The 24,193-nt window shown below is 42.9% G+C and overlaps 1 protein-coding gene across 1 annotated transcript in view; it reads right to left on the bottom strand.

Annotated features, from left to right (window-relative positions):
- The window catches only part of LOC117483288 (sodium/potassium/calcium exchanger 3-like), a 73,860-nt gene extending 49,969 nt beyond the window's left edge, over positions 1-23,891 (bottom strand). Inside the window, exons 1-2 of the mRNA XM_034131562.1 lie at positions 23,457-23,891; positions 8,848-8,976 (exon numbers count right to left, since the gene is read on the bottom strand). Of these exons, the coding sequence (XP_033987453.1) occupies positions 8,848-8,976; positions 23,457-23,652 (325 nt within the window). The 5' untranslated portion in view covers positions 23,653-23,891. The remainder of the gene's footprint in view (positions 1-8,847; positions 8,977-23,456) is intronic.
- Positions 23,892-24,193: the final 302 nt, after the last annotated feature.

Here is a 24,193-nt window from a genome sequence, read left to right on the forward strand (position 1 = left end):
AGAAAATCCTTTCTCATCTGCAGTGTGGGGACACAGTACTGCATCAAACACTGGGCTTCAATAGCCAGCACTGATAGGACTGCTAACTTCTACATGTTTATACTTACTGCAGATTTTATTAAATATTCTACAGCTGCTCATCAACAATGGTATTGGCACAGTGGTGTTTTGTTGTTGAGGTATCTCAATAGTTAGTCATGGCATTTTCCATAAATCTCCACACTTATACGGTTTACAAAGTGTGCATACATTCAACCAAATCTAACATTCAACCAAATGAAACTGTGGATTATTTTCTTTTTTTATGTTATTGTTGTTCTTAAAATATTATTTGGGATGACAGAAAGAACAGAATAGGATTTCCTGGTGAATTCTGCCATCAGCCAGAGGAAGAGCTGTACAAGAGCGACACACACACACACACACACACACACACACACACACACACACACACACACACACACACACACACACACACACACACACACACACACACACACACACACACACACACACACACACACACACACACACACACACACACACACACACACACACACACACACGCACACACACACACACACACACACACACACACACACACACACACACACACAGCTATGCGGGTACAGGGACATTATGGCCGGCGTAGCAGGGTTAGGAAACAAATAACGCCGAGTGTAAAAACTCCGCTTGATGCATTTCACTGTCTGGGCGAATGCATCATGGCCGAGCGCGCACTCCCACGAGAACGCGCCGCGGTGCGTTCAAGGACCTCAGTAGAGAGTCAGCCCTTTCTGTGTCGACCCCCCATGGGCAGAGCTTCCCTTCGCGGGGAGTTCTGCGGCGGGAGGGGTCACCAGAGAGTATCGCAGGGGCCCCACAGCTGATTGCACATCCCCTAACGCAGTGTTATGGGGAATGGAAGCGCAGCTGTGTGTTGACGGAGTGGATGAACAGGACGCTGAGACTGGGTTATTCATTCCAGTTTTGCAGCATCCCTCCTCCATTCAGGGGGGGATAGGTTTTCTCTCAGCAGAGGTTCAGGCCCTGGTACAAAAACAGGCAATGTCTGCTGTGCGCACTCAAGACAGAGAGGTGGGGCACTATTCCCTGTACTTCCTGGTTCCCAAGAAGACAGGCGAATTCAGGCCCATTCTGGATCTTCGCGGCCTGAATCTCCACATTGCACGCAGAAAATTCCAGATGTTAACTATAAAACAGTTACTGGGCTGGTGCAGCCAGGCGATTGGTTCACAACCATCGACCTGAAGGACGCTTACTTTCATGTCGAGATTGCTCCGAAATACAGAAAGTATTTGCGTTTTGCCTTCCAGGGTGTAGCCTACGAGTACAACAGACTGCCGTTCGGCTACTCCCTGTCCCCACGCACGTTCAGCAAATGTGTGGCCACAGCACTCCCATACCTCACCAACAGGCGTTGTATTTAGGAGTGGTGCTCGATGCAGGCAGGCTACGCGCCACCCTGTCAGAGAGCAGACAGGCATCCTTGCTTCGGGCAGTTTGCAGACTGCGACAGGGGGTAACAGTGACAGCTTTGACTATCATGCAGACTCTGGGTCTCATGGCGGCTGCTCACGTTGTGGTCCCAGTCGGCTCACTGCACATGCGCCGCCTGCAGAGGTGGTTCGCCAGCCTGCGTTTGGATCCCAAGAGGCACAAACGGCGTCTGGTGACCATCCCCCCCTCAGTGGAGGGCAACCTCCGGTTCTGGGGGTCCCCGGATCACCTCCGGAGGGGGTCCCCACTGGGAGGGGTGACCTCCTACATCACAGTGTTTACGGACGCATCCGGAACAGGATGGGGAGGGACTGCTTTTCCACCGCTGCGTCTCATTCTCCCTCTCCTGGGGAGAGTGAGGCGAGAATGTCTGTCAATCATCCTAGTAGCGCCGGGTCGCGTCAGGGCTCCGTGGTACTCAGAAATGACACAGATGAAGGTGGGCCAGCCCTGGGCGCTTCCCCAGTTCTGGGGGCGATGTCTCAAGAGGCAGGTGCAATCGGGGCGTTACCCACTCTGGGCCAACCTCTCCAGGCTTGGCTCCTGAGAGGGACAGGCTAAGACAGGGTGGATTGTCTGATAGTGTTATTCAGAGTATCCAGGCAGCTAGAGTGGGATCCACCACTGCCTGTTACAAGCCGAAGTGGCTTGGATTCCAGCAATGGTGTGAGGAGTGGAAAATAGAGCCCCTATCTTGTGAGTTGGGATCTATTTTGCTACTTGCCTTAACGTCAGCCAAGAGAGTGTCCGAGTTAACTGCTCTATCGGTGCACCCGAGTTGCTTGGTGATCCGGGGTGACCAGAGCGGGGCGACACTCAGACCGAACCCCTCCTTTGTGCCCAAGAGCCTAAGGAGTGCGCTCAGGTCGAGGGCTATTCAGTTGGGGGGCTTTAATCTTCCACCCCATAGTGGGGCTAGGGAGGCTAAACTGCACCTCCTCTGCCCGGTGCCGGCGCTAGCGTGCTATGTGGAGCTCACAGCTCCCCTTAGACGCACTGAACAGCTGTTTGTGTGCTTCGGGGGCGGGGTGACCGGGAAAGCTCTGTCCAAGAAGCGCCTGGCAGGCTGGCTCTGCGAGTGCATTGCACATGCCTACGGACAGGCGGGGAGAGCCTTCCCGACGGGGGTCCGTGCACACTCTACACGGGCTGTAGCCTTATTTAACGGCGTGAGTGTGGAGGACATATGCACGGCGGCGTCTTGGTCAACGCCAGGCCCCTTCATAAAGTTGTATCTCTTGGACATGTCTGGCTCCTTTTCATCGTCTGTGCTTGCTGGGGCAACACAGGACTGGTGAGGAGGGAGGGGGTCTGTGGGTCAGTGGGCATCTGACCCCCTCCCCGGGCGTAATGCGCTTACTTTTTTTTCCGGGCCCCGGTCCCGGGAGACGTGGGCGCACTGGGCCCGTACGGGGCTGGAGGACTCTTTCCCCCTGCTTTAGGGCAGGAGGGGGGAGCCCTCCACATTATAGTCCATACACACTCTTCACGGGGTAAGCGTGTCTGAGTGTGGGGGACATGGGGCACTTGCGCTCTCCCCGTGCTCCTTAGGGACTCGGGAGAGGTGGTGCATAGTGAGCCCATACAGGGCTGGGGACTCTCTCCGTCTGCCTATGGGCGGACGGGGGGGAGCCCTCAGCACTGTTTTCCGAGCACACTTTTCGCGAGGTAAGCGCGTCAGAGGGTGCTCTGTCAGCCGCAGCCCCGAGGGAGAGGTGAGTGAGGCGCAGCGGCTGCTAACCAGAAAGCCGGTCAGGGACAGTGAGGTGGAACGGTGTTGCTCCGCCCACTGTACCCATAGAGTCCAGTAGAGGGCGGAGCCTGTGAGAGATATAACGAGGGGTTACGTATGGTAACCCTTGTTATATAAGCACAGGCGGAGCCCTCTACTCGGGGCCCTGTCTGTCCTATGCTGCTTGCTGAAGAGAAGTGTAGGATGACAGTCAGGAGGCGAGGCCTCTTTTTATACGGCGCATTCAGGTAGGCCCGCCCCGGGGCCGGCTACGTCTATAGAAGTCTCAGTGGATGAATGCTTGCATGATATGATCAAGGGGAGTACCCATAGAGTCCAGTAGTAGAGGGCTCCGCCTGTGCTTATATAACAAGGGTTACCATACGTAACCCCTCATTTCACTCAATCTAATTACTTTAAATTTGAGCTAGTCTACCACAAACCTAACGACAACATCAACCAATGAGATCAGAGCTGTCCTAACGGCACAAGCTATCAGGCGAGGTAACCATAGAAACAAAACGTAACTAGCTGTTTTGATCGCAAGGCTCTGCGTCCAACCTGGCTGTAAGCAAAGAGCAAATGGCGTACCATGTAAATACAGCTTAATACAGAGAGCAGCTCTCTTTAGCTGAATGCTTCAGGTCAGTTACAGGAGCTACTTCCTCCAGCTGTTCATCCATCAGTTCTGTTTGCATGTAACTTCTCTCTCTTCAGCTGTTTGCATGCCTCGGGTCAAACTGCCCGGTCTACCATTTGAGAGCTGTCGGCTTCTTTCCTGTAAAGAGCATATCCTCATATAAGGCATTCATACTGATTTAAATATTCATATCCTTAAAGCACACCTTACCAGCTGCTTCCTGCACCATTCATGTGCTACTTTGTACAGTACGTGTTGGCTGGCTTAGTCATGCAAAGGCAGAGAAATTAATTGCCTTCACAGAATATTTCAAACATAATTGAATTCTTTGCTCACGCTATCAAACTCATAGGGACTTTGATTACAGATGTACAATCAAGGCTGCCCCATTACAAAAAGACTTGAAAACAATGTCCTCTTAACTAGAGAGAAAATACCTCATTATAGCAGCCCCATTATCGCAATAAGGATGTTTTTGTCTTTTTACATATAGCCAACGAGTAAAGAGAAGCTTGTTAAAGTAGCTGAAATACGATACAGATCATTTGGTTTAAAACAAAGACTAAATGCAAAGAGTGATTGACAATAAGCCGATCAAATGTGGTTAAGAATGTAATGAAAACCTATAGAGTCTTGCCAGAAATCTTTGGTACATCTCTATCCACCTCATATCCTGTCTATTAGTTTACTAAAAAGCATAAAATGCCAAAAAATGCCTGCAACCCAGTTCAACTGTACACTCAGCATGCTGTTCAGAACAATACTGTGTGCGGGAGCCTTTATGTCCTCCCAAAAGCCTTTGGAAGGCGACAGCAAAGCAGGATGATTGTGGCACTCAGGAAGCAGCCTGCTCAAAGTCAGAGCAGCAGGATGAATCTTTAAAAGTGTGTTGAGCCACTTCTGCTGCTGGCAAACAAGCCGGGCTCCATTATTCAGCAGGGGAACTAGGAAGCATTTCCTCCTTATGTGGGAAGACTTGGGAGAGAGACAGACTATAAATGAGTGGAGTAAGAAAAGGAAAACAACAGCAGAAAACTGTTGGATAAATGTTAGAGAAGAGGAAGAGGGAGTGAGGCAGGGAAACAGCAGGATCTGATGAGCAGAGGACTCCCCGCTCACTGAGCTAATTGCCGTGATGGATCGGGCTTATTCCCCTGAGCACGGAGCTCCTGCAACAACGCCATGACTCTGCCAATCTGCAACTGTTAATACAGTTGTTGTTGTTGTTGGGAAGGCAGCAGCAGCCCACTCAGAGCTAATATTGTAATACAGCAGAATTGATTTCTCAGAGGAAATCATTGCGGGAGCACCCTGGGTCAATGTTGCAGTTGATTAGTAGAGGTATCTTGTCGAGGTTTTAGGGAGTGATCATTTTATTCTGATTTGATTAATTCATCAGCTGGTTATTATGGCTTGGTTTCTTGCCTCTGGCACATGGGGATGAAGCTGCCCACGTGAAGCCATAGAATCTGAACAAACACTCACACAGGTTGCCCTCCTACTCGTTGCAGAAAGCAGGCACCCTCGCATTAATCAATACTCTCCTTAACGAGGCTCCCCTCCCAGCGCTTCAATGTGCAGACCCACGCAGGCGCACACACAGCACTTTTCTCACAGGGAAGCCCTGATGAAGTCACAGCAGCCTCCTGTCCTAAAATGGAGTGTTGCGTCGGAGCAGAGCAGTGCTGAGAGGATGTTTCATAACGGAGGAGGACAGCCTCCGGGGGGAGACCCCTAGAGAGCAAGTCACGTGGTCGGGGTACCCACACCTAATCACACAGCCAATGCTAATGTACACAGAGCGGCTCGGGGGGGTACATTCACCACCTGTGCTTGGAGATGTGTTTGAAAGAGGAACTGGAAGAAAACGCTACAGTCTGTCACAATCCTGTCATGACTGCATTTTACAATGAAATAAAGAAAAGAATAAAAAATAGAATAGAATAGAATGTGTAGTAAATATAAATAGTATAAATTATGTAATTTATGTTACATTTTCCATGAAAGATAAAATAACACAAAACACAATACAATATTTATATAAACATATAAAATTAAAGTAAAAAAGATAATATGAAATAAAAATAAATATATTTATATAAAAATTTGAATTTAAAGTAAAATGGGCAATAAAAGATAAAATAATAAAAATAGAATGAAAATATTTATATAAACATAAGAAGTTAAAGTAGGAATGTACAAAAAAGATTAAAAAAAATATAAAAATTAAATTAAGATATTTATATATTGTATTATACATAAGAGTTTAATGTAACATTTCCAAAAAAATATAAAATACAGTAACAAAGATATACTTATATAGACACAAGAAGTTAAGGTAGGAATATGTCATATGAAATGTATATTATTTAAAATAGGGGAAAGAAGGATTTTCTGACACTTGCTCCATTTAAGAATGGGAAAAAAAACAATGTCCAATAAAATGTTAATATAATAAACATAGAAGTAAAAATGTGCACATTGTATTACAATATACAAGATGTATATTACAATATATACTTACGATACTTTGGTGTGTACCTCATAAGATATTGTGCTGAATTGCACAGTGTATAATGGAGGAAGTAGAAAGTGTGTGCTGTGTGTGTATGTGCATGGCCGCGTGTTAGAAAAAGCATTTGCTCGGCTTTACTTCAGATAAAAGCTACAGGATGACTGATCTCCTCTTAAAAGTGGGGCATCAAATGTGGCCTCGCAACATCGATTTGGGCTTCATCAAAATTCCTGTATTCCGTAATAAAAGAAAGGTCAAGAGCAAGAGGGCTCTTTTAGTGGAAGATTCACCTTCCTTTCTACACCTACACACACTAACAAGGTCACACACACAACCACACGTGTGAGCTCACCACACATTTCTACAGCCGGAAAACTTTCTGACATTTTCAGCAATTTGTAAAACCTCAAGGGGGCAGAGAAATAATGACTTAGACTAACTAACAAGTTACCATTGCCTTGACTAAGAAGTGATAATGGTAGAGAATGGGAGGGGGGGACTAAATAAGAAGTGTGAAATCCATAGAAGCCATCTTAATTAAAATCAGTGAGGAAGACATAATGACGGGTATGATGGCTTGTTTCATGTGTTGCTCGAAGGGGAAAATTAGCTAATGAGGGCCTTTCTCTCGCTCTCTGACTTCCGACTGTCTCTCTCCGTCATCTTCCCAGCTCTTGATCAGCTGGCCTTTAATTTCAGGCAACAATCAGCGAGTGCCTCCGCCGCGCCGCTTCCTCCCAGAACACACAGCTCTCTTTGGATTGCCTCCTCATCAGGCTTGTGCTGTACTGCTCAGCGGAGACACACACAAACGCAAACTGGTTGTGAAGAAATCTTGAACAAACCATGTATTGTAACCAATTTCTTATTTTTTAATATGCAAGTCTAATCTCTTTACTTTATCTGCACTTAAATCCTTCTCAAATAAAGGAATTCTGATTCTGATGTAAATGGTTTGCAAAGGATAAAATCCCCAAATCCCCCCCGAAAACACCTCCATTGGACTCCTTTGTTTACCTCTGTAACATATTGACATCAGTTTGTAACACTCACACTTCTATTGGCTAGTGCTCCAACACATTGTACATGATAGGCTAAGGGGCCAGACATCTCTAAGCGGTTGACCAATCACAACAGAGCCGGCCAGCTAACCAATCAGAGCAGACTGGGCTCTGGTTTCAGACAGAGGGTGAAAAGAGGTGCTGCAGCACATTAAAGCATGGAGACATGTCACAGTAGAGACACATAATACAAATGTGAACCTGAAAATGAGCATAACATTTCCTATTTAACATAACCTACAAAATGCTTCTGCTCTCACTTTACAACACGAGTGCTGCTTTGACATCCGTCCGGTCACACATACATCACAGATTCCTCCCTTTAAAAGGTTTACTGAAGAATGACTCACTAACATTTGCACAATGGCACATTGTATGGGTCTCATACTAGGGACAGGAGCAGAAATCACCGGTAATGGAAGCTTTTTTAGCTAAAAACGTTGCCGTCCTCCAGAGGGTGACATGAGCCGAAGCCACCAGGGTACGAGTTTTAAATTTAGCCCGGGAGGAGGAACTGTATAATAAGCAGGATAAGAGAATAAGTTGCACTGTGACCTTGGCTCCCTTTATAGATGACAGTGGCAACCTTGGGAAGGTGAGGAAGGAGATTGATGACGCCCATTTTGCTTAATGAGCTCACGAAAAGAGGAGGGGGGGGGGGATTGTCTCTTGCTGAAGGTACAAGAGACAAATGTCAGTGTGGTGTGCAGTGCAGCATCCTTGCTCCAACCTACCTTGTACACATTAATTATAACCGGAGAGAACATGAAATCTCCTTTTACTCTAAAAATAGCAGCAGATAAGCGAGTCCACGCATACATAAGGAAATATCCATGAGAAGACATCTTTTACATGACTTCATAAAGTCACCGAGATGTGTCAATGTGTTAACTTTACAAACCTCAAAAAATGCCTTCAGCTGCATCCTCACATCCTGAGTGCCTCAAACTGAAGTTGATGATAAGATAAAAAGGTCGCTATGGAAACAGGGTTTTTTTTCTTGATTTTTTCTGAAATGTGGCCACCATGGGGGAAAAACGTGAGGGAAACACGGAGGAAAGCAATGGGGGAGATGGTGAGGTAAAGCTTGGTGGAGGAAGTGAGAATAAAATCTGCAGGATTCTCTAAAAAAAACAGTGAGGGAGAGCGAGTGTGAAACCGCTGAGGCAGCTGGATGTCTCCGCCTGCTGTAGCCTGCGCTCATGGGAAAACATCTGACATCACACATCACATTAGGGAAGCGAATAAGGGGTACAAGAAAAGTAAAGAGAGAACATGCTTTTCATCTCCCTTTTTGATGTTCTTGAGGGAGAGAATGGGGGGGGGGGGGGGGGGGGCACTTGTGTGTCCTCTTTCTTTCATCCCGTCTCAGTCTTACCTGGAGCAGTGCAGTTCTTAGATCCTTCACTCTCAATTTCCTCCAGGCTGCTGTTCTCCACTTCCTGCAGGAGCCTCCTCCCTCCCCATCTCTCCTGGCCCTCGCTGCTGGGGCTAGAGACGTGGAAACCTGCAGGAGGTTTGCCACAGTGAAAAGTCAACTTCTAAAATAGATTCAAGGACGTTTCAGTGCGGCTAAAACCTTCAGATTGACGTTTTTAAATACACAAAAAATGTGAAGATTCTTCATCTTCACTGATTAAAAAACAGATTTTCTCATAGACTTTGAACACACATGCATACAAAACACCAGTTGTATCAGAAACTGTAGTAATGGTGCAATAAAAAGAATCGTACAAGTGCAATGCTCATTACACTGCAAAATGACAGTAAAAATCTACACTGTAAATAGTAAGAGTATATTTTTTTTACGAAAACATCAAGTCGTGCATTGTTCATGATTTAAATACAAAACGATATGTACGACCATGTGTACTTCTGAGCATGGAAAATCATAAACGGAGTCACAGCGAGGGTAAAGAGCCTAATATGAAATGCTGATTTTTTAAATGGAGTTTGGGATAAACCTGTATTAAGCAGAAGCATTATGTGAGCTTTTCAAATAAATTGTTAGTCTATAAAATGTCAGCAAAAAAAGAAATTCTACTTTTCAAATTTCAGGGTTTTGTCTTTTTTTTGGCCATATCCCAAACATATTTAGTTTTCTTTCAATAGCATTTGTAACACTTGAGAAGCTCAAACTAAGAAATGTTTGTCATCTTTGTTTGAACATGTAACTAAGGGATTGAATTAATTTGATTGCAAATTAATTTTCTGTTGATTAGCTCATTTGTTCGTTAACTACATCCGGTGCCAACTTTCAGTAAATGTATGAGGACACGATCCCTTCTCAAGGTAAGACACAGATTATAACGGACATCATTTTTTTGGGTGTAAATGAATGATTATTGTTTAGTTGAAGAGTTTGAATATTTCAAATGTTTCGAACATAGATATTGGACATAATGACACCAGGGAATATTTGGCTTTTTTTCTTTGATAAACAATTTATCAATCACAAATTGCATTTCTCTGTCAATCAAGTTATTGATCAATTGTTTGAGCTAAAGTGTATTTTAGCACATTAACATATAACTAAAGTACATTTTACTATCATTAATAGAGTGGTGCAGTGTTGACATTTGTTTTAGGCTGAACCGGAAGTTGACATAGCAAGGGCTCCCTCCTCAAAAAGCAACGGGATGCCCATCATCACCGCTAAGCTAAAAGCGGCTAATGTTTGGCATTTAGCTGTCTCATTTGGCCACATGTTAGCAGCCGCCGTTTTAATGTCACATGGAAGTTTCGGACATTTACGAGTGTGGTATTTAATAGACCTTATTTCAGGTATCAAAACCGTGTTCCAAGAAACATTGACTTTATGAGGAGGAAACTGGAAGAGGTGAAATGCTAGGTTTGTTATGCTAGTAACAGCTAAAATAGTATAACTAGCTACAGAGGTACAGGGCTAACTTATTTCTCTGTTTAAAGACTCATTCCTGAACCAGTCTATTGGACCTTTTTCTCTGTATAAGTTATGGCGCGTTTCCACTACACGGCCTCGCTCGGCCCCGCTCGGTATGGCTGGGCCTCGTTAGGACTGGCTCACTTTATGGCGCATTTCCATTACAGTTTAGGAACTGGGGCAGTATCTATAGTAACGCAGTGTAGGCGGAGCCGTGACGTGATCTTCAGAGGACCCCAGAAAAACAACACAGCCGTTAGCTGTTAGCACTCAGAGCTCACAGCTCCTCATATATGTTCAGAAACTAGACAAAAGTTAAACAAGTACAAACCACAGACTGCCTGTGTCATGGTGAATACAGTTGCTGCTTTATTTATGTCTGTATAGGCCGTTGTTGTGAGTGTGGACGGTCGGAGCATATACTGCGTTAGCTTAGCCAATCTCCATTTAGAAAACAAGCATTTTAAAAGGTTTTTCCCCTGCCGTCTGTCTGCAGACTTGACAAAGCATTAATTCATGGTTTTTACTAACCGGTATCAGTATGTTGTTACTTCGGCATCATTTTGAAACGTGTATTACAATTAAATCATGGTCAAATATGTCCATCTTGTTGTAGTTGTAGCCCCCTTGCCAGCGACGCTCTCTCTAGTTTAGCATACTCAGCCCGACTCAGCCTCGTTGTCTCTGGCCCTGGACCCACGATTTTATGAGGCCAGAAAAACTGTGAATTAGGACCCGCCGGCCGGTACTAGGCCAAGTGGAAACGCAACCAAAGACGGGCCGCTGACGTCACAGCCCTCTTAAACCGGGCTGCGCGCTGTAGTGGAAACGCGCCATTATATGCAAGTGTTGCAGGTAGAGAAGTGCGTGTCAAGCAGTTTGTTGTATTTTTCATGCACACGGTTGTCTTCTCTGGCACATTAAACTTTGATTCTTTATGTAATAGAAGTGAACAGCTGCAGGAGTGCACCACAGATGTGTCATTTCGGTGTACCCTCCCTCCACCCCCTCCTAATTCATACATTGAAGGGGGAATTTCATGATTTTTTCCAAAACAAAATCCTCTTGTGGGGGCGGAGCGCTCAAAGTGGGGGGCTCCCACTGTGGCTACATCTGCACATTCTTCGAGTAAGCAGCAACACCAATGAATTCATTTCATACTTCAGAGAGCCCAGCAGGAGCACGGCGGCCTTTTTCACCCTGCCAACCACAAGTCTGGCCGAAGAGAAACAGAATTAAAAAGCCCAGTTATTCAATGGTCCTCAGGGCATGGCTGAACTTCTCACCTGGCCTCACCTTTACTACCACACACACAGCAGCAGGAAGGTTTGCGTGCCAGCGCTCTACTTCTCCCTCCCTCCTTCCGCTATCTTGCACATGAAGAAGAGGAGTGTAGGAATGATTAATGCACCCTGCGAGGAGGCGTTGAGTGCTTCGCAACACAAAGCTCAATTTACCCAGAACTTCATTAAGCGCATCATAAATAATCAACTTTAATTTATATTCCGGCAAAGCTGATTAAGAGTTAACAAGAACACAATGGGGACACGGGAAATGCATTAAACGCTGCAGTGTCATCCCTCGTTCGACTCTAATGTTGGGCACATGCAGAGAGCAGCACTGTTGCACTTCCATGTAATACGCAGTGAGGAGGAAAGAAGGGGGGGAAAATCGAGTCCCACTGATGATGCACAAATCATGAGTGTATGAATATTCATGCAGGCCTTCTGTCCATAGAAAGTGATAAATACATCTCACTTTGGCTCACGCTGACTCAAAGTGAGATGAGATAAAGGCAGAGAGAGATAAAAGAGAAAGAGATGAGAAGTCAAAGGGTGCAGATGTTCGCTGTGAGGAAGGACTGCACTTATCACGGTATCATCTGATTGCACTTGGATGCTTTGGCAATACTAATCCTGTCAGAACAGCAGGGACATCAAGTTGGAAAGAGACACTTTTTGATAGTGTGCAACTATTTGCAGTAACCTGTGTAGGTGTAGGTCTGGAATACCCTGGGGCTCATTGCCCTGATTTCACCGCTCTGCAGCTAGAACACCTGAACATACAGCAGTCTTTGCACCCAACCCCAAACCAAATAGTTCCGCATAGTTAAAGCGTGCACCTTTAGGACAGTATGGACACCTCCATGCTCTGAAGCCCATGCACGAGGACTTTTTAGGTCATTGGGTTCTGACAAGTTTGATCAGAATATGACTTTGCAGTCTTTTTTTATAAAGTCATGGACCTCTTATTCTTTCAATAACTACTCAATATATAATAATAATAATAACTCACACTTTTGAAGGATATGGGAACATAACTAAAGTACGATTTTACTATTATTAAACAAACTTTCATACATGACAACTTATCAGGCTTGTGCTGTACTGCTCAGCGGAGACACACACAAACGCAAACTGGTAAATGGAAATGAAGAGTAAGTGGTGACAGTAGGGTGTTTAAAGTAGCGTGCAATGTGTTTTCACTGTCTATACACTAATGTCAATGTCTGTTTAGAAGCATTATAGTCTAACCTGTGCGTTTGGGGACACACAAATGGCAGCTAACTGGAGAATTGTTACTGAGCCAAACATATACGGGGCATTCTACCGAATTAGTACAAAGTGTGGTCCCACAACAAGAAAAACTATTTAACAAAACAATTAAGTATTCAGACATAGATATTTACTAAGAATATGTTATGGTCTATTTACGGTGGCCGGCAGGTGCAAACGCGGAACAACTGCCAAAAACGCATACATAAGCAGGAAACAGCTGCAAATAATGAAATGAAAAACAAACAAATCCTGAAAACAAATACAACAAAAAAACGCTGCATTCACAGAAATGATGCAAACTAAATACAACACACAAACCCCGAAAACAAACGCAACAGAAAAACGCTGCAAATACAAAAACGATATGCAAAGTCAAAAACACATACAAACCCAAAAACACATACAAACCCAAAAACACATGCAAACCCCAAAACACACAGTGCTCCAGGCCTCTAGGGAGTGCGTTACGTGGAACAGATTGATGTCTGACCAGACATAGAGAGAACGAACGAGAGTGATGGAAATTGAAGCCGGAGGAAACAAAGTTGATCGAAGTGGACAAAGTCGATATATAAGAAGGTACGTTTTGTTTTGTTTTGATACAAAGAGCGTCATATTTACCCAGCTAGCGTTAGCTTGTTTGGTAAAAGAGCTTGCAAGTCGAGAGACAGCATTGTGCACCTAAATGTAACATCATATAGATATATTATAGGTGCAGAGAGGAGTTGGTTTATTGTGCCCCAATGTAAATCCTAATGTGAGAGTTAAAGGACGGTCAACAATATAATGTACCTTGGTCAGTTTGGAATTATCGTGGCATTTATTCTTAATTAAAGTGAATTTATTTTATTTCAGTCAGTCATTTGTGTGTATGCAGGTGTGGGACATTCCAAATGTTCAAAAAGTGAGCACTCCAAGAATGGACAACAGTTTGCCAGGGTAAAATAAAACATTGTCAACATATTGTGTGCCACAAGAAGCAGAATGTTTTAACAGTACAGTAGTTTGAATATATTTTTTGTTTACCTTTATCAGACCTCTCAGGCACCCACAACCAGCGTCTGATCGGGTAAGACTAATTAAAAATGTAATTATACCATGTAGGTTTGAATTTGTGAACATGAAATCAATAAATACCCTTGTGTGCTAATGACACTGTCATTAGATCAACTGCACTTATTTCCTGGGTAAAAATAGGATGGAGCACCAACCCCATTCCAGGAAGAGGTCCAATCTGCCCCGGGTCAGAACAACTTCTAAACGATGTTGACAGTTGCATCGTGACACAGTTGTTTGGTGTGTATCTTTATTCGTACATTTGTTTGTTTGTATAGCCTCCGATCACAGTGGGTAACATTGCCAGGAAGCAGAACAATTATACTTTTATACACTTCCAAATGACACCCACAACATCTTACATCTTAGTGAAGACGATACAAAAAACAACCACAAATATTTTTCAAAGATCAGATATTGTTTCTTGCATCCATTTCAAATGTTTACAAGGATTGTGCAGGAGTATGACAAAAGTGCTGTTGTCAGTTTAGAACCCAATTTATTAAAAAGAAAACAGGAAGAGGATCGACATCCTTTTGTAAATATGACTGTCATGCATATATTATGGATTTGAAAGTAATTATTCAACTGTCTTCTCACTGCAGCAACTACACAAATGTGTATGCACCTATCATTATTGATAGCCAGTCTGAGCCAGAAGACAAAATGGAGCAAACTGCAGAGGAAAGGTATTAATTGTTACTATTACCACTTCATTTTTCTATTATATACTGTAAATCTTATTACTAGCTTCATCATTTAATATTACAATACATCAGTGTGTCTTTCCCAGCACAGAATACCTGACTGCGGCAGACATTGTTGCAGAACTCTCTGCAAAAATAACAAATACATCTTGCAGCAGGTTCAATATTAATAGAGTCAATGTATGGGATGGAGCAATCCGTGCCTCATTCGACCCCTCTCATTCGACGTCAGTTAAGTTCACTGATGATGAGGGACAAACTGAGGATGGAGGGGACACTGGTGGTCCCAAGCGTGAGTTCCTGACCCTCCTTATGGAATGCCTGAGAATGCGAAGAAAACATCATGTCATAGCAACTGTTTGTGCCCCATGGCGGTGTGACTTTCCCAGCCGCTTACTGTCTCAAAATCTGATTCTAAATGTATAATTTTCTCTATAAAGATAGAACTAATACACAATTATTAATGTATAATATAAGCTGTTTTGTGTATTTAATCATGCATTGGTCTACAATTTAATGATGGCTTCTACATATTTCACATAAACAGACAATGAAAACATTTGTCCTTCATGCTGAGAACTAGTGTATGCATCTGCAATTAGTATTCTAACCAGAGTAGTGTGTTGAATCCTTATTTCTTGCATTTGAAACAGATACAATACAAAAAGTGAACTTACTGTTCTGTTCAACTTCTGACAAAAACTGTACATGTTTGCCACAGGAGCCACAGAACACTTGAACTGTCCCCAGATGTTGGCCACAGAAAGGACAAAACATGGCGGCCTGAAAAGACATACATTGATGTAGTAAATCCATTGAATCAAGTCAATCAAAAACACATAGTCTAAATAGTGGTTAGCTGAATAAATAGAAAGATACATCATGTTTACCGTTGAATCTGTGTTTTGTCTCTCTCTCTTTGAATGTCTTCTCTATATTTGTTCTTGAGCATGTCTAATGCAAACTACTCTCCTGTCATTACTTTGTCCCTCTTCACATTTTATCACTTCTCCGCCGACCATAGTTACTTATAGTATTGCTAAAGCTCTGTATAGTTGCAACATCTATACACAAATACACACATATAAACAAACTGCTAAGAATGTCTCTCTCTCTCTCTTCAAATGTTTCCGCGGTACTCACTATGGCCCGTGTTATTTACCTGCACCCGATTTGTCATCTCTTTTAACAATGTTCTTCCCTCACGTTATCTTCTCTTCACGTGAAGCTCTCCTCTCCTCAGCTGTTGTAGTAGTTACTGTAGGGACGCTAACGCTAGCTGCGTAAATATGACGCTCTTTGTATAAAAACAAAACAAAACTTACCTTCTTATATATCGACTTTGTCCACTTCAATCAACTTTGTTTCCTCCGGCTTCAATTTCCATCACTCTCGTTCGTTCTCTCTATGTCTGGTCAGACATCAATCTGTTCCACGTAACTCGCCCCCTAGAGGCCTGGATCACTTCTGTTTTTGGGTTTGTATGTGTTTTGGGGTTTGTATGTGTTTTGGGGTTTGTAGTTGTGTTTGTTTTCGGGGTTTGTGTGTTGTATTTAGTTTGTATCATTTCTGTAACGGCCCGTCCACACAGCGGCGTGCGTTGAAGCTTCAACGCTTCTGCCCATTCACTTTGAATGGGGTGACGTCACGCTTCGCCGAACTGCATTGTGGGAGCGAAGCATACCCAAATCTCTAAAAAAGGGGCTGCAACGGATCTGATACAGACTGATCCAGATTTGAACACTTCTATGACGTCACAGAAGTGGCGCTACGGCTATTGGGCCAACTCTCCACCTATCAGGGGAATGTGGTGTTGGGCCACGGCCAGCCATTGCTGCTCGAAAGCGCTGGCGACGCTGTAGTACATATGCCAGGCCTGTAAGTGGCGCTGTAGTCTGCCACAAAAGCAGCGAAGAAGACTTCCCGCACATATGGTAACCATGGTTACCCTTCTGTTTATTCTCCGCTGTGGCTTTTTTTCTCCCTCCCCGAGGCAAGCGTTTGCTTCCGCTGCTTTAATTCAATGCAATCCATTCCACGTCGAGGCAAGCACTGTAATTCTCTCCGGTTAGTCCACCAGCAGATGACAAACACCCACCTCTCCGCCGCAGCAGAATCAGACCCGTAGACAGCAAACAGCACATAGAGCGAAATGAGGCATGGCTAAAATGCATGATCTGTTTGGTATTTTGAAAACAGAAACGTATAAATATACCTTATATAGGTATGGCCCTACAATATATCATTTAAATATAGCATGATAGGTCCACTTTAAGCAATAGCTCACGACAGGCGTGGTATATGCTCAGTATATCACAGCTAAGAACCACGCCCCTTAGCTGTGATATACTGAGCATATATCACTGTGATATACTGAGCATTTATCCCGCTTATTACATGGCCACATTCTCAACAAAGTAACGATATGACTCCCAATATTAATTTAAATGCTTTTATGGATTTAGAAAATGATTTTATTGATTTAAAAAATAGTTGTATGTATTGATTTAAATTGACATGCATCCGCTAAGAAAAATAGTCCGTTGTTACTGTTTGAACTAACGTAGCAACGGCAGGAACTGCTTCGATAGCGTTTTTGAGGAGCTTTTTGATTACAGATTTGAAAACATCGTTGCTTGCTTTAAAAGTAGCACAATTCATTATGTCAAACCTTGGAAAGTGTCTAGATATCCCTGCCCTAATGCCAAAGTAACTGGCAACTGAATATGTGTCGCCGTTTAATGTCTATGTCTGGACCGCTGCGTAAAAAGGAGGGTTTCTGCCCCGTTACTTCTCCGCTGTTTTCTTGTCGCTCTTGTCTTGTCAGTTAGAAAAGCAAACTGCATGCAGTTTGCTTTTCGGGCCAAAACTGTATACAGTTAAATCAAACGGACTTGTTTGTGCAGATGTGAGCGTCCTTAACAACGGTCAATAAATCCTTGACAGCGGTCTGTCTGTTCTGGATTAACAACGTGTCACGTGTTCTGAATTGACCAATCAGAATCGAGTATTCAATAGGGATGGGAACGATTAATCGAATATTCGAAATTATTCAGGTATTCAAATATTCAGGTATTCGAATATGAGTTATGAATATTTTTATTTTTTTGGGAGGGATGCCTAAGTTGTTTACATATTATCAAATTGAATAATTCAATGTATACGACAGTGCCATAGCTAAATGTGTTAGGTGACGTCTAAAGGTGTGTTTTGCTCCGCTCACCGGCCCCTCACAGCGGGCAGAGCTGCAGGTGCTGATCTCTCTCTCTCTCGCGTCCGGTACTTCACTCGCGTTTATGTCCAAATCCATCAGATCTAGCTAGTTCTAGCTAATGATATGGCTGCTGCGCCTGCCTACACGCAAATCACGCAGACTCAAACCTCATTTTATGCCCAAATGCGGCGCAAATGCGCTCCGCAGCCGTTGCGAGGTTCCGGCGCTAACAGTTCATGAGCGTGCTCCCCCGCCTCTGTCAACACTCGCGACACATGAATGGCCAGCCTAAACAACAATAAGCACTGCTTGGCAACCGTGTGTGGCGGCAAAGTACATACATAGACATTTTGACAGGAGAGATTTAGTTTTGCCGGTATTCAACATATTTTACATAGTCCGGTAATTATTTACACTCTAAGAAGAGTCCTACACAACAGACATGGCGTCAAAAAGGAGTAATGTGTGGAAATATGTCGACCAGGTTAGTGAGTGCGGTGTAGAGTGCAAAGTGCAAACTATGCCAAATTAAACTTATACATACTATACCTTGCTACCGCAACCTCCGTTCCAGCTGAGAGGGTCTTCTCTACAGCTGGCCTGATTGTGAATCGCCTCCGCACATGAAAGCTGTAGGCCTATAGCTGTCAAACTGTGATCACCAGTTCAATACATTTGACAAATTCGACTTGGTTTCTATACTTATTTGAACATGTATTTATTTATTTCCAAAAGTTATTGAAATTTTTTTTTCGAAATAAAATGTTAGAAATTGTTTTTGACCCAATTTTTTTTTTATAGGATATGTACATTTCGGTTAACCGGTTAACCGTTTTTTGGGGGGTCGAATATTCGAATATACATTTGCTTTCAAATTCCCATCCCTAGTATACAACTAAGCCATGTAATAACGGTCAATAAGTCCTTGCTGCACATTATCCCTTACATGCTTCCATCTTAAGCTTTGTAAGTTAGTTAGTTTCGTTACGGACGTAATGTAACAGTTGTAACGGTTGTCGCTTTTCTCAGACGCGGAGGGATACTGACTTGTGAAAAGTAACTACAATTCTACCCGTGGTATACGCTCATTATATCACGGCTAAGAACCAATCAGATAGCTTGATTTGACTTGTCCGCTTTATAATTAAACATAAGGCATTCAATTAGTGATAAGCTTAATATATACAAAAACATCATTTTTAGGGTACTTTCTATTGGGAAGTAGCTGTCCCCAACCCTGCATCTAAATTTCAATTTCTGTAAATAACACTTAAAACATTTTTATTTATTTTTGTTCAATGGCGTATTTAGAAGATCTTTATGATTACATTCAAACAGAAGTTGGAATATTTAGATTTATTGTGGGTTTAATTTTTTAATAAAAAAACTATACTCAAAAAATCATGTCCCCAGTTTTCATGTCACTACCGAAACACAAGGGGTTTTAGTCCAATGGCTGAGCCTGGTTTTTAGCAACACCCCTGCATTTTTTACTAGGCAGTAGGGCTGTACCCGAATATCCGAATATCCGAATATTCGTTCGTTGGAGTACTATTCGGGTTTCAATTTCGTTATTCGGATATTCCTTTTGCTTGTTTTTTCAAATTGAATTTATTGAAATCTCCAATATCAACGTAAGAGCTTGTGCCTCTTCGGGGGGTGCTAACCAGGGGCGTCGCCTGGACCTGAAAACATTCGGGGCTTAGCCCACAGTGGCGGCGGCGCTACAGTGGAATATTCTACTGCAACACTCCCCACACGCACACACACAGTATACCCGCGACTGTTACAATGAAGGCTCGATAATCAGCTCACAGGCAGGGGTAAAGTGCTATTTTTTATGAGTGGGGGGGGGACCTAACCTCCTCTAGGGGGGTCCGTGGGGATGCTCCCCCGGGAAGATTTTTTTTTAAATATTGAAGTTAAAAGCATCAATCTGGTGCACTTTGAGAGCAACATTAAGAGATCTATGAATACCTCTCTCAACACCCATTTGAAACAGAACTGTAAACAGATTTACTTTTTCTTTAAGGATATTTTACAAATCACTCCCCTTTTAAACTCTATTCTTGTTTTACTGCCATATAGTATTTCATAACTGTTTTTCCTTTATTCTCTTTATTTTTTTTATAACTATAATGATCATATAAACGTGTGCCGCGGAAATAATCTTTTGAATCATTTGTGACCAAACCGTTTGAGACCCACTGAGATAACTAAAGTAAACTATCTAAACACTCAGAGAGTCCTTTAGCTCACCTGAGTCTCTCAGTCTGAGAGGAGAGGACTCTCCTCCAGCTTGTTGTGGAACAAACAACTCCTTATGTCCGTTTATCAGCTAGCTAACCAGATGCTAACAACACGGTCCCTTTCTCTCTCTCTCTCCCTCTCTCTCTCTCTATCACACTAAATGCGCTATTGCCACACACACACAGAGCCGAGCTTGAATGACACAAGCACACGTTTATTTCCATGCAACTCTCTGATTGGTCTGGTGTCATGCCTCTGTTGCATTCACTGAACACGGGAAATTACAGTCCTGCCGTCCTCTCTTGTGTCATGATGAGGTTCACGTAAAGCACGGTTAATGTATTATATTATTGAGGGAGAATTGTCCGGGGCTACAGAAAAAACATTCGGGGCTAAAGCCCCGGATGCCCAGGCCAGGTGACGCCACTGGTGCTAACACTTACGGGCCGTCTCCACAGCAGCGTTAAAAAATCTTGAAACGCTTCTGCCCATTCACTTTGAATGGGGTGACGTCACTTTCCCTCACTTTTCGCCGGAATGCATTGTGGGCAGGCGAGCGGAGATTCTCAGGATTTTCAAGATTCAAAGTTGAACAATGTTCAACTTTTGAAGCTGAGGTGGAAGCGGCAGCCAATCAAATCCCGTGTACGCAAATCTGGCAGTTCAAGCTCTAGCCAATCAAATCGTATGTCCCGGGCGGGAGATTCATGTGATTGGTTGCTCGCAAAAAATCCTCAAGCTTCAGATACGCCCACCTCCAAGATTTTTTTAACGCTGCTGTGGAGACGGCCCGTTAACCATAAACGTTATCGTTTACTTTCTCCGTCTTTATATGTAGATATTACTTTTCTCCGTTACGTTGTTTCCAAAGCAACAACTTCATGTCAACTGCGCTAACTCTCCTTCAAAATAAAAGCATGCCCATAAATAGAGTGGCGAAGTCACGCCTATCTACTTCCGGTCCATGGGACCTTATTTCGGAAAAATTATGTATTGAAGTCAATGGAGAGAGAAAACGTATCTTTCGATCCCGTTTGAATTGTGCCATGAATTACACATATGATGTTTGTCAATCTTAAAAAATCATTTCCATGTCAAAAAAGTCAGTTTGTCGTAAAACTGTTGAAATATAAGACTATGAAATATACGCAACTAGAAAGACTACAAATCCCAGAGTCGCGTAAGTGATGTCACAATTGTTTTCCTCCACTAAAATAGAGATAGCTAAGATAAGATAACTTTAACAAGATGCCTGTGTGCTTAGTACCAGGTTGTTATCATACCAGCAATGGGTCTTGCTCGTTCTTTCGCTTCCCGTCTGATGAAAGGACCAGGAGTGGCTGGATCAAGTTAGCTACCTAGCTAGAAGCAAGCACGTTAGTTAGTATTACAGCCGGCTTAGCCTTGTCATTTTTATTAGCCTTAACATGAAGTAACATTAAGTAACCCAAAATGTTAAACAGTAAGAGTAGTCATATTTCGTGAACCCTTTGAAGAGTACTGTCACACCGGTGTGATCATTCTATAATACACCATTTAAGCCCGGGGGAGAAATGCTAACGCTAACGCTATATTAGCATCGGCGATCTTTTCTACGTCATGCTATCTGCACAAATGGTTGACATTAAACATTAAAACGACCAGGCAGTTCAGAGAGAATCAAAGGAAGGCAGGCAGGCAGCTTTGCATGACATTCTTCTGGACGTGTTTCATTGTGGTGATCGTGAGGGTAGTCAATCCCTTTTTTGACAAGACAGTAGTGACGGCCATCTTGGTGACGTGTGTTGTTGACCAGAGATGTAGTTCATTGAGCGTTTCACACAAAAAAATGTGTTACTTCACAGTTTTACGACACTTTTTTTTTTTTTTTGACTTGCAAAATTATCTTTTAAATTGACAAACATCATATGTGTAATTCGTGGCACAATTCAAACGGGATCGAAAGATAATCTTTCTCTCTCCATTGACTTCAATACATATTTTTCCACCGGAAGGGGAGGGACTTCGCCACTCTATAGGAAGCCAAGCCAAATTACACTTAAAACATATACAACTGCAACGAAAGTAACAAACACAACGCGATATCCTTTTCAATTTCAAAGAACACAAATTGGGTTACATTAACAAATAACGATAAAACAACAATACTGTAGAATAACAAAATGAATGCCGTGAATACACCGAAATACACGTGTTGAAGCGGTTCGCTGCTGATTACTACTTTAGTTATGCTCAATTTTAGCTAGAATCGTCACTACCGAAACAGTCACTACCGAAACATATGGTTACGTTTCGGTAATTGACTTGATCGTTTCGGTAGTGACCAAATGGAATGGTAAGCAGGTAAATCCCATCATTTTGAAATAAATGTGTTTTAAAGTCTGAAAATCAGTGTGTTACTTTAAAGGTCTCTTATTATACTATTGTTAGGCATATATTATAGGTCTCAGATATATAAAAAACATGTCTATGAAGTGTTTTGCTCTAAATACCAAACAGATCATGCATTCTAGCCTCATCCCCCTCTATTTCAGCCTGTTACTAAAGTGCTGATTCTGGGTCAGTAGCTTCAAACATTCACACTTCAACATAAGGCATGCTATGAGTCAAGATTAAGCAATAAGGTTGAGGGAATATGATACAACCTTGAGAACAAAATACTGTGGTCACTACCGAAACAGTGGATGTTTTGTAAAAAATTAAGTATATTGAGTTATCAACTAAAATGATATGATATTGATTGGTTTAATGTATGTTCAATTTCAACAATCATCAACTCTGGAATCAATATGATCAGTATTATGCATTTTACAAAGAAAGTTTGCATTATGATTTTTATGGATTGTATAAATTGAACTTTGACATTTGATTAACATTTTTTATTTTATTGATTTAATTGTGAAAACCCTCAAGAAATATTTGTTAAAATACTATTTATAGAAGGGAAGGTAAAACAATCTTAACAGGTTAATATAATACTTTTTTACTACAGTGTAAGTAGCCTACTATGTTTCGGTAGTGACCATTTTTGGTAGAGGAAGAACATTCCAATACAGTCTGAAAATACGATATAAAAATGTACGGTTCTTTTACAAGATATGTGTAATTTAGATATGGTACAAAATATATATGGACAAAGTTTTGGGGAAAAAACATACAAAATGTCAAAACATTTCCAACCTGACTTTGGTCCAATTCGGTAGAATGGCCCATACAGCAGTGAAACAGACAAGCAAACTACCAGGGGGGATTCAGCTCCCCTTCCCTGGCATCCCAGTGAACAAACATCTAAATCCTCACCTGAATTTTCCGCTAAGAAGGAAAACCCCTTCACGACCAGTATCAAGCCCCCGAACAAGCAGATTTGGATTAACACCAACTCCTTTCGTCTTTTCCGTCTCGCCTTCACCTTCCGCTGGTTCGGCATCACTTGCTTCGGCCGGTTCCGCAGTCGGATACCCGGCAGAGAAATCCCCTCTGCCGCTGCCACATCCATGCGGGTCCCCGAAGTAAACGAGCCTCTTATTCCCACGGAACTGCTTTATCTCCCGGGAAATGAAGGAGGAAAGTACCGGGGAGTGGTTTCAGAGGAGCAGGGGGGAATGTTCAAACATAGAAGTTGTAAATTGGTACCGCTGGGATGCTGAAGAGCCAGGCGTTGCTTCTTAAGTCATGTTGAAATGTGGCCGTGGAAGTAGTGAGGCAGAGGACTGCTACACGAGCCCTCCATGGAGGCGTCCGCGCGCTGAGTGGAGAGGGAGAGGCGCGAGTAGAGAGGAAGAGAGAGTGGGCGTGGGCATGCACATTGGCCAGAGGCAGAGCCAGGTCAGAAACATTTAGATGTTCACGTAATTCAAACATAATTTAAAAATAATGTAGGTGTTCTAGTAATTTGTACCCGTGTAGAGTCCAATACTCAGTTTCTGCAATAGGAAATATTCGATATAATATTTGAACACTCATGCTGCATAAGATACAGTTGATGTTATATTGTAAAACCTTTTTTAACGTATTAGGGACATTTTATTTTCATGAAG

Source organism: Trematomus bernacchii, unplaced genomic scaffold (genome assembly GCF_902827165.1).
Source record: "Trematomus bernacchii unplaced genomic scaffold, fTreBer1.1, whole genome shotgun sequence".
NCBI lineage: Eukaryota > Metazoa > Chordata > Actinopteri > Perciformes > Nototheniidae > Trematomus > Trematomus bernacchii.